Source organism: Poecilia formosa, unplaced genomic scaffold (genome assembly GCF_000485575.1).
Source record: "Poecilia formosa unplaced genomic scaffold, Poecilia_formosa-5.1.2 Scaffold134, whole genome shotgun sequence".
Classification (NCBI taxonomy): domain Eukaryota; kingdom Metazoa; phylum Chordata; class Actinopteri; order Cyprinodontiformes; family Poeciliidae; genus Poecilia; species Poecilia formosa.
Window position 1 is genome coordinate 1,037,756 of NW_006800073.1, and position 12,152 is coordinate 1,049,907.

Here is a 12,152-nt window from a genome sequence, read left to right on the forward strand (position 1 = left end):
AAGTGGATGTGAGCGCCTCCGTCCCCCAGGTCCCGGATGGCCTCTCCTCCGCCGGGCTCGCACTGCACTGCCAGCGACAGAGGAGTCTCTGAACACAACACAGGAGGCGCATTCAGCCACAGGAGCCGAGGCAACCCGTTGGCCTCTGGTAGGGAGCCACTTTAGGATTTCAATCAGAATGATCTAATCATGCTGCCAAGAAGCAGGATAAGAGTAAGTAGCACTGGCAATAAATGTTTCTAATCTCTGTACATTTTTGTTTTTCTTTTTTCACAGTAATAAATGTAGAAGTTTGATACGAGGACGAATCGGTCACATTCATTCATTAACAAACAGTCCAGCAGCAGAAGCAGGTTGGAGGAAACCTGAGTTTGTTGTTCAACAGGAATGGATGGATGGATACAGGAACACTTACACTTTGAGGAACAAAAATATTTAAAGTATTTCCAGCAGAAATGAGGTTGTCATGGTAACAGTAAGTTTCCAGTGTTGCTTTTGGTAAGCAGGAAAATTGCTGAATCTTTGTCTTTGCTCATCTTCTGTGGATCTCAGGTATAAATCTAATACAGCTGGCATGTATTAACTAGACTTCTTCAGGTGTTTCTCCTTCAGAACTTCTTCTTCTTCTTCTTCCCTTCGACGGAAATGAGGCGCCTCCACCACCAACCAGACCGAAACCAACAGAAACTAATTATCTCTAATTAAAGACTCTGATTCTCCGGCATCTGGACGTCATGAGTAGGTAGAGTAAAACATTTTTATCCGACAGTCCCTCTCTAAGCTCTGTGCTGGACTTTAAGAACAGCTCTGAATCGTTTAATTACGACTCTCTGCTGCCCCCATGTGTCCAGCAGCGGCAGCACGTTTCACACGCTTCTCTCCGTGTTTTGACACCCGGTCCCACAGCGGCTGGAGCGGCTCCGAGCAACACGCCTCGGCTGTAAATGAGCCGTCTGCCGCGGCCCTTAAACACCGGCAGGATCCGGGAAAAGCCACCAGTTAGCGAGCCGGCCTGGCTCTGATCTCCAACCAACTGTTGGGACAACAGCCGACAGAGCCGAGGGCAGAAAACAGAAGGTTTTATTTCTGCTTGGAAACGCTCTAAAGGTTGAGATTTAACAGCTGAGGCGTCAGGTCACATAGCTGCTTAAATCTATTCGCAGCTTTAAGACATTTTGAATTTTTGAAAAGGTAACACAACTGCAGCTTTACTGTTTTAGTGGCTCTCAAAAATGTTACATTTTTATGTTAAAACATCCCACATTAAGGATGCAAGTCCTCATTAATGAGTAAATCTAAAGTTGATTACTCTTATCAACTAACGATTAACTAATGATCGTTTCTTAAAAACCTTAGTTTTTTCTTGTATCGTTTTCTCTTGTACCAAAGTCCAACCGTCTTTTCGAAACTTTTCATATGCTGCATTGTAAAAACACCTTAAATTTGAACATTTTTGTGTGTCGGCTGAGTGAGATACTGACTAAATAAATAGAAAATTATGGTTTTCTCACCTTGTTAAACTTAACCAGTCTTCTAAATTAGCCGTGCTTAATGGCGTCATGTCTTTTTATATTTTTCCGAGTTATCCACTCCGCTTTTCTGTCATCACATCCTCCAGCGCTATGAAGGTGATAACTTAAAGAGCTTGTCAAGTGTTTTAATTCATCAAAGAACCGCATGAGTTCTTTTTTTAATTAAAAAGCACTCGGTTTGGACCGTTACACTTTGGTTCTACACAAAGAAGGCTCCGCCATCTTTGTTTCTGTAGCTCCGGTTAAGGAAGCCTATCAGCGGCGCCCTCTGCTGGACGGAGGCCAAACTACAACACTGAAAGAAGGTCTTAATGGATGTTATTAGTTAATCGACTGGAACTAATTTCAATCTAATAAACCATTAATCTACAATAAATCACATTCCAAAGGTATCCTGTACAATTAAATTAAAAGTGAAACAACTGTGAACACAATAAACATTTATAAAAAGTGGAATAATCAGGTTGAATAACAACTAATCTGTCACTAAAGCAGCTTTCCATTTAACTTCAGAACTCAGTCTCTTTTGGCAGGAGCGCAAAATGTTTCCTGCCACCACCACGTTTCACTTTGGATATAGTGTTTTATTGTTAACCCTGTTAACCATCATGAATGACATTTAATACCTGGATCATAACAAAAATGCACAAAAAACCGACGCCAAACAGCAGCTAATTAGGAATGACAGCAGCTAGTTAGCGGTAGCCTCAACTGCCAAAACACACAGAATCCAAAGAAGATGATGACTCAAAACTTTTTAAGAAAGAATTGTAGAGACATTATGATTGAAAATAAAAAAAAATAGTTAGAAAAATTGTAAATATGTCGCCTCTGCCACATTAAACACTGTTGGCGGCTAACCTGACCCCTTTCTCTCTAGATGGGCTGCTACATCCAGTGTAGCTGTTAGAAAACATAAACATCTGCTGTGCAGCTCTCCTCACCACCAGTGTCAGGATCCTGGTAGTTTGGATCCAGGCCCTTGTCTATGAACTTGGCCATCTTGTCCACAGCACTGGTTTGGATGTAATCCATGAATTTCTTCAGACTGGCCTGCGTTAGTAGAGGGAGTGTTAAAACTGTCAGATCTAATGTTCTGGTCCGATATCAGAGGTGAGAAATAAAGGATTTCTTACCTTGGTGTGCAGCTTGGCCAGTTGCTTCTCATCCAGATTGGTCTGTTTGTAAACCCTGGTTTTATACCGGAACTAAACCGGCGACAGAAACGGAGAAAAACAAACAATGCTGTTAGCATTAGCATTGTTAACACTGTCCAACTTTTGACCCACGAACAGAAAAATGGGGAGCGCAAACTTATTGTAAAGCCAATTTTTTAAATTTATTCCCCACAGAAGATAAGAAAGAAGATGCCTCATATATTTAACACTCCTTAAAGCTGAAGTATGTAACTTCTGTAAAAAATATTTTTTCACATATTTGTTTGGACTATCACTATCTTGTGACAAATAACCAGGGGAAAATTTTTTTAGCTTGTCTGTCTTCTTCAAGCGCTAACTAGAAACAACCAATCAGAGCCAGGAGGCGGGTCTTAGCGCTGTCAATCACAATCTTGGCCACTCATCCTCCCCACCCCATTTGTTTTCTGCCACGAAGTAGCTAGCATAGCCTCTTGTGAATGCTAAGCTACTTAGCATAACTACTGATAATGGCAGATAAACTGGTTTTCTGTAATAGTTAGTTTTTTCTCCACCATTAGCCCATTTATTAGCGAGTATATGAGGTTGATTGACAGCACTAAGACCGTCCTCCTGGCTCTGATTGGTTGTTTTTGAACGGGAGCGGTTCATTTCTTCAGATGGTAATAGCAGCTCATGGAGGTGGAGGGGGAAATCAATCTTTTCAGAGATTATCTGTCTCATATTACCCTGTCATGACATGGTGACAGTTTTAACAAACATTCCTTATATAAGCTGCATCCTGCAGTTTTAATCCAATCTGTTTTTGCTGCACTAAAGAACAGCAGTGACATCTTCAGGAAGAACAGCGTATTGCACATCAGGCAGAATTAGTACCTCCAAATATGGCACCCCTTTCTCAAAGGATTGTGGGTACTCTCTGAGCGGCCTCTCCTCCTCCAGGAACTTGGCGTCGTGTCCGTCGGTGGCGGGCTGGAAGAGGCCGTAGTTCAGCACGTCTCGCAGCGATTCGGTCAGAGAGCAAAGCACCTGCTGCTTGGCCTTCCACACAGTGGCGTCCGGGTTGAACCGCAGACATTTCTGCAGGATAAACTCAGTTAAGACGACAGAAACATGTTTATTATTCTGATTAATCAAGAAAGTGATCAATAGTTCTGCTTAATGGAAAACAGCATCGTTTTATGAATGGAGAAACTTTGAACAAATAAGAAATGCATTTTATTTGAAATCTGAACCTAAACCTGACTCAATTAGGATGAAATGATCTGTGAAAAGATTCCTTCCTATCCTTACTGATAAAAGTATAACTTCATAAGATGCTCATCATTCCTCATTTTCATTTTTTATATTTTTTTTGTGTTGAAGTTCTTGTTAAATTACTACTTCTTTCTTCCATTATGATCTTATTCTTGTAAAAGAGTATATAAATTTAAAAAAATCACAGCCTGGCCCTTATATCTGTTTGTATAAAGTTCAAATAAATAGAAATTAAATGTCCAAAAACCAAAAATTTGATTAGCTACAATTGTTCATGTTTTTATATTAAACTTCGTCGCGCTTACTTAGGTCCGTACAACTGAGTATTAGAAAGAATCAAAAAATAAAATTACAAGAATAAAGTCAAAATAATATGAGAATAAAAAACATTACAACTTTACTTCAGTGTCCTAAAAGTTGTACATGAATAAAGTGATATGATTTATTCTCATAATGCTACGACTTTATTCTTGCATTATTTCAACCTTATTATTGTAATTTTACAACTATTCTTGTAATTTTATGACATGTAATGTCATTTATTTTTATTATTTCTCAGTGTGGCCCTAAAAGTCCATCATAGTTTCGTTCTTTGAGCTCAAGCTGAGACGCCATGCAGTCCGTAAACGCAGTGACTGAAGGTTTGGTTCCGGACATTCAAAACGCCCGGCGGTTATGGAGTTCAGTCAGCAAAATGCAGCTGAAGAGCCGCCGCCTGGCGGGCTCAGGTGGGTTCTGGAGCTGCAGCCCGGCCGGCTGAGTTCTGTGTTCTGATCCGTCTCCTCCGGTCCGGTCTGCCTCTGACCTTCAGGCAGCAGCGAGGCGAATCTGGCCCATGCAGAGTGCAGCAGATGCTGGGATTGCTCTCTCACACAACGCTCATTGAGTGTGTTATTTATCTCAACATCACACACACACAGACGCACGCGCACACACACACACATTGACACGAATCACACGGGGGGGAGGAGAGAAAGGAATGCTCCCAGTTTATTATTCGTTTCTTTTTTTCTGTGCATCTTCTCGACTCCGATTGAGCACAGCCGACACGGTCACCACGGCAACCGGTTCATTAGCGGAGCAGGATGCTTGTTGCCATAGAAACCTCCCTGTGTTCCCTAGGATGTGGTACCGCGATGGTGCGCCTGTGTGAGCACGTGCACAGGCTTTGTTGTGTGAATAGGTGTGTGTGTGTGTGTGTTTCTTTTCTCTCTTTTTTTTTTTACGATTTACAGCACCGCAGATTTAATCCTAATGTTTGTATTACACTAGGTTTTCATCAAACACACACACACACACACACACACAGGCGTATTTACAGTAGCATCAAAGAAGCTGGAGTGAGTCAGTCCCAGCAGGAGGGGATGAATGCTGAGGATTCAGCTGTCGCACTGGGACGCTACTCAAGCTAATACGAGCTAATAGCGGCGCCTAAAAGTTGAGATTTCTGCACTTAATGAAGCATCAAAGTTTCTGGTGAACATACCTCCAGGAAAATTTAAGTTATTCTGCAGCTAAATGGGATTTTTCTCACCCAACTGCCCGTTTTGTAGCTCCCACACAATCTCTTAATTAAGCCCCTGGAGCGCCCTCTGGTGGACAGACAAGGTAACGCTCCTCTGCAGCAGTCAGAACCGAGACGGTTTGATATGATTTATCTCATCTGTGAGATAAAATTACAACTTTAATGTTTTCACAAATTAAAAACATGAGAAGAACAGATGAGTTCAAGAAGATTATAGCATTTTAAATGCAAATTATTCAGGTTTTCTGAGCTAAACCAAAGAGGTTGAAGCACAACTTTAAATAAACGTAAATGTACACATCCTGGAGCTGAAGCAATTAATAGTGATTAATTGATTATTGAAGTAATCGTGAACGAATTTAAAAATCAATTAATCACTAACTTGCATATACAGATTTAAAAAAGCTATTTGCTGAAAGAACAACATATCCAGAGCAGAAATTAAGCCAAAAGTGGGATCGTTTCAACTTCAAATTTTATAAAATTCTCATTTTAAGCATCTTTGCATCCCTCATTAATCAGTTAATCAAAAGAAATGCCTTCACATGTTGATGTTAAATATGTTTTTAGCTGCAGATGCATCCCTTGCTACTAAACATTAAGCATACACTAAATGAATGAATGCTGTGTCGTTGCATTTTAGGCAATAAAAGGTTTTTTCTCTTATTTAAAAAACAAATTAGCTCATAATTTTAAGCAATTATGTGCATAATTTAATGTTGTATAAGTGGTTAACTGAGATTTTAGGCAATTCGATTGTCTGAATATTGATTAATCGTCAGAATAATTCATAATTAATCAATTACTAAAATAGTCATTAGTTGCAGCCGTAGAATATAATTAATATATTTATACATAATTTTTTATCACTTTAATTAAATCCATAAAGTTTAAAAAAAATGCTTCCAGTGTTTAAATTATGAGGAAGGTGCTACTAAATTAGACCTAAGTAAGTCTGACGAGTTGTATTTATAGAAGAAATCATACATTAAACTCACACATTCCACTGTGCATAATGTTTTCAGCGTCTGTGTAAATATTTCATATGATTTCTAGCTTCACATTAACAACTTGATGCTGCATTAATCCCAGTTCTTTTCCCCCCGGTGGGTTTTTAATATCACTCAGATGTGAAATCCTGTCTTGCCTCCTGAAGCCGTGATCACACTTTCCCACTCACAAACGCCCACTCTCTCTGTCCGTGCTGCTCTTTATCTTCCCCTGCCTGTCTCCGTCTCAGACTCCGTCCTCCTTCCCGGAGAGGCTCCGGCGCTTATCTGTGCTGAAATAAAGAGCCGCTCCTCTCCTCCGTCCCTGTGGCCCGTTTCCCTGCAGGTCGAGTCCAGGGGGACGGGAGGCCTTTAATGAGCTCTGCTGTCAAATGCACCAAGAAATTAGGGCTGCAACTCACCATTTTAAAAAACAGTCACATTCTGCAGATCTTTCATTTAATCCTCTTTAAAATACAGTATTAGAATCATATTAAATAAAGGAAATTATGCTTCAACTAACCATTATTTTAGTAATCGATTATTTGATTATTCTGATGATTAATCAATTTAAAAAACATTTAATTCCTTTTCTAAGTGAGGAAAATAAATACTTTATTGCCAAAAATGAAGTAACACAGAATTCATTTAGTGAATGTTTGATCAATTGCATCTGCAGTCGGGTGGGTATTCATCGAATATCATTTATCGTGATAAATCTCCTGTCATGATAATAAATTTGATTTATTGTTGTCATGATAAATTCAAATTAATGATATTCAAAGCCCACAAAACTGTCTGTTGTTGAGGCCATTAGTTTTACTACTTTCTCCACTGAAACATCTATAAATATTAACACATTTCAAAACTTGGTTAAATGCAGTTTGATAACATAAATTATAATTATTTGTGTAACTGGATCCTAAATATGTATATTACAAATAGGAATGTTTTTCAAGAGCGGTATTTGTGTTTGTGGGGATATAATTGCTGTAACACACAGTCACAACCATACAGTTATCTAAATATTTCATAATGAATAGTTCTCATTACGACTTATTACCACAAAATATTGTTATACATTTTAAGTCCATTTTCCCATTTGTAGATAATTGAATGACTAAAGTTGCTTAAATAGTTGTTTTTATGTTTGTTGTTTTTTTATACATAATTTGAACCAGGTGAAGCTAAAATTATGACAAATGAGTTTTGGGTTGAACATATTAACAGACACAGAAGGTTTTTATTTTAAATGCAAAATTTATATTTTTGTAATGTTTTGCCTTAATTACTGCCCTGAATGAGTTGTCTGTATTCTCCAGCTAGTTCACTGGTTAGTAGTTGTTGAGTTAATGAGTATTTCAATAATCGATTAATCACGATTAATTTGATTAAATAACATAACATATTGCTTCCTATTTTCCTTTCCACATCCTTGTTGTTGTGTCTTTCTCCACCAAACTCTGAAGTAGCTCCTCTTTCTTTGTTCAGACGAAGAGCAAATCCATTTCTACTCTCTGCTTTTACTGACCTACAATACTTCCCCTTTCATTCACAAAGACGCTCTGCTCTGTGTCCTGCAGTGCCAAGAGGTTCACGTTTCACACTAAGAATCCATTTTTAGGGGATAGGTTTGTTGTTCCAGGGCACAAATTGTGGCTGGAAGCTTCTACAACGACTGCAAAGACTTCATCTCTAGTCACACAGAAAAGAAAAACCCATTTGCTTCATGCTGTTTAATACACTCAGAAGCCAAATGCCGACTCTGCTGCGTCTTCGTGACTTTGACAATCTAATAAACCTGCAGCCAGTTTGGCGTTTACCCCCCGCTGAGGTGGGAGAGTCATGCGAACCAAAGTTGCGACACACACAAACGTTTGCCTGTCGCTGTGCAAACAAGTGAGTCAATGGACCGTTGGCTTTTTACATGAACAACCAGTTGAAGAGGAGGGACTGGTGCTGAGCATCAAGGCCCACAAACCCAGCAAAGCAATGATTATGCATGTCAGTGTCATCAGCTACGGACTGATGTAACACCAGTGTCATGCCTCTCTGCAGCCTCACAGGCGTTGCAGTAAAGATGCATGAGTTTGTCAGAACGCATCTGCAACAGAGAGCTGAACACAGAAATGGTTCACAAATGGCGACTGGATGATCTTGAGGCTGGTTTTATAAGTTAGCATAAAAAGCAACCAGAAAACAAATAACTTCCAAATTATTTGGAGTGGTCTAGTTAGACCAGAACGGTCTAACTAGCATGGTTTGCATTCTAGTTAGACCAGAATGCAAACTATTTATTGGATATATCAAAACTTTTACTGAGCTACACAGTGGCGCAGCTGTTAGCACTGGAGTCTTGCTGCCCTGGAGGCTTTCTGGGAACGCCAGATGGACGGACGGACTTATGTTTGTGCTTCATTATTAGAGCTTAATTACATAAAAAGTTACATATTTTCAAAAAGCTTCACTGTATTTGTGCTATGTATTTCTCTACAATACATTTTATATATAGTTGATATTTTAAATGTTGTTATATGTGTATATTTAACATAACATTCGTGGCTCAGTGAATGAAGTATTTTCACAGCTTTGCACGATTTTTCTGAAAATCAATTTTAAAAACAATTATGACTCATCTTTCCCATTTTTTCTGAGTTTTATAACAATAACTCAGATAATAACCCAGACTGGTGGGTCTGTAGATGATGTTAATGTTTCCATTTCCTCCTGATCAGTGGTGAAATAGGAAATTACACAAATCCGCTACTAATTCCAAGTGACCACAAAGAAGGTTCTGCTCAGTTAAATCAGGAAGTTTTACCTTGACAGGAGTTTTGTCTGAAGGTTGAAGATGTTGTTTCTGGGTTTAGAGGGTCAGCATAGAGCCCTGGTTCTAACATGACTGTCAGTGCAAAATGATGTCCTTCATAAAATCCTGACCTCCAGGTCTCTTTCCCGTCCTCCTCTCTCCTCGAACAGCTTTACTGCAGGGTGTTGAAGCACCGAAGGCAAATGTACTTTTATGAGGACAGAAGCAGCCCTGGATATTTGAGATCACTCATAAAAATCCCTGAAATCCACATGAAAAATACAACGCACTTGAAAAATGCTCTAGTGAATTTCCACCATTTTAACTGTTTTTTTTTACTTAATAAACTAGGAATTAAATGATTAATTGAATTAATCGTGATTAATCAGTTACTGAAATAATCATCAACTAATTTAGTGACCAAGTAATCGCTAGCTGGAGCATACAGACTCAAAGAAATTTAATTTGATGATTAAAATGAAATACTCAGAGCAGTAATTAAACCAAAACTGTACAAAATATATGTAGCATCCAGTCAATTTTATATTATATTATAGAATATAATATATTATATATATTTATACATTTTGTAACCAAGATAAAAACACTGGTCTGCAGATGTATTACACAAAACTCCCCAACTGGCAGGGTTTTAGCTCCATCTGGTTCAAATTCACTAAATGGCAATAAAATATGATTTTATTGCATTTTATTAATTTAAATGTTCATTTCTTACTTTAAAATGCTTCATATTTTAATATATTTCTAATATTGTTAAAGTTTTTTATGCATTTCTGATATTGTATAAAAAAGGCTTAATTGGTAAAATGAAAAATATGTAAAATGTGCCAGTTTATATCCGATTAATCGATAACTGAAATAATCGTTAGCTGCAGCCCTAAAACAAAAACATAACTAATTATCGTCTGAATCTGAAGCGTTCTGTCGCTCCACGTCTTCCTCCCTCAATTCATAACATCTGCAGTCGCTCCCTGGTCTCATTACTACACAATTAGGCAGCAATTATATTTTATTGAGGGTGAATTAGCTGACATGTGGAACAAAGCAAATATACTGGGAGGATGATGGCATATTAGCAGACATTAAAGAGCAACTGAAGGAGAGAGCAGGAGGAGGAAGGGAAACGGTGCAGATTTAGAGAGAAAAGAGGGGAAAATCAGACAAAGGAGCCAGAATGTGAACATCAGGGGATCTGGTTGTAACTACATTACACCGGAGAGAGAGGAAAGTAGTTTGTTTACCTCATACTCAAAGTAAGAAAGACAAGGAAACATGCTGTTAGGTTATTTAGCTGGGTTTGACAACCAGGCGTTTTAATGTAGCACAAGAGCTGAAACAAATGATTATTTTATTCATCGATTAATCGATTATTGTGATGATTAATCGATTAATCAGATAAAAAAAATTTAATTAATCGTTTTTATACAATATTAGAAATGCAATAAAAGATGCAAATAGATTATTTACTTTCATTTTAAAATATTAAAATAAATATTTTATTTCCTGAAATGCAACAGCAGAGCATTCCTTTAGTGAACGTTTGATGATTGTAGCCAAGGATGAATCTGCAGCCGAAAAATACTTCTACAAAAAGTCCTTTCTGTTCATCAGAATTACACTGTAATAACATTTAAATACATTATTTTAACTTATTTTATTTGAAAAAAAAATATTATGAAAATGTTAAGATTAAAAGTTGGATGGGATTCAATTTTTGCAGGTTCTTTACAAATTCTTGGGAAATTAGCACCCCCTGGAGGCCTTACCTGGGGCCACAGCCCACACTTTGGAAAACACCTGCAGATCACAAATATCACCAAGTAATTTTGTCGAGTTTCTAGTGCAAATTTCTCAGTACACTTGAAAAAAGACAAAACTAACTTACAAGTAACTTTTCAGCAAGAAATTGGAGTTTGGTTTAAGTCAATAATTCCTTAATATTGATCAAAACTACTAGTTCTATTGGCAAATTATGAAACTTGTGGGGAAAATGTCTTATCAATATTAAGGAATTATTTACTTAAAACAAACTCCTATTTCTTGCTCTAAAGTTACTTGTAAGTTAGTTTTGTCTTATTTTAACTGTGCTAAGATATTTTCACTATAAACTAGATCAAAATTAGTTGGTACGATTTTGTGTTTTTGCAGTGCACCTCCTGAATGAACCGTAATTGTGGAGATATTTATTACTTCAGTCTTTTTAGGACTTTTATCTCCGTCTTTTACTCCATCTTTACCTGCAGCTCGTTGTTTGTGGCAGTTCATCTGATTCCTGGAGTACAACCCCGAGCAGACGCTCACATCTTGGACTTAACCTCATATTTACGACTTAAATTTAAAGCCAATTTGTTACAATAAACAGAGAAAGGTGAATTATTTATGGCTGTGTTTAAATACGTCGAGCACACACACAACTAACCACGCACTGCTGCAAGCATCCAACGCTCAGATCAATAATAAATCACACAGCAGCCAGAGGAAAGAGGTGTTCAGTGAGGCATTTACGGTGCACCGGATGGTAAATATAAAATATGCTTTTGCTTCTTTGTAAGTTAGCTGATGAACACATCACAGAGGAACGTAACCTTCAGCTCGTCAAACTCAAAGGTGGTCAGCTTTCATCTACAGATGAGCAACACTTTTCTTTCTTTCTCCTCAATTCTCAGCGCTCCGTGATTCAATTATGAGCGGAGGTTAGCCTCCAGCCATAATTCAGCGGAAAGAAATCCCTCATCATCAGAGAGGTGAGAGCGGCGGGGAAATGCAGGAAGCGTTTGTGTTTGTGAACATGGAGGCAGCTGCATCTCCAACTTGCTCCGCCGTGACGTCAGGCCTCTGAAAGCCAGTCGCTCCCCGAAAAGA

General features: G+C 38.3%; 1 protein-coding gene across 5 annotated transcripts in view; it reads right to left on the reverse strand.

Annotated features, from left to right (window-relative positions):
• Positions 1 to 12,152, reverse strand: part of shank1 (SH3 and multiple ankyrin repeat domains 1) — an 80,322-nt gene that overhangs the window by 41,305 nt on the left and 26,865 nt on the right. For all 5 annotated transcript variants that reach the window (XM_016676401.1, XM_016676402.1, XM_016676400.1 and 2 more), the window contains exons 3-5: positions 3,566 to 3,769; positions 2,669 to 2,740; positions 2,477 to 2,585 (exon numbers count right to left, since the gene is read on the reverse strand). In XM_016676401.1, coding sequence (XP_016531887.1) covers positions 2,477 to 2,585; positions 2,669 to 2,740; positions 3,566 to 3,769 — 385 coding nt within the window. The remainder of the gene's footprint in view (positions 1 to 2,476; positions 2,586 to 2,668; positions 2,741 to 3,565; positions 3,770 to 12,152) is intronic.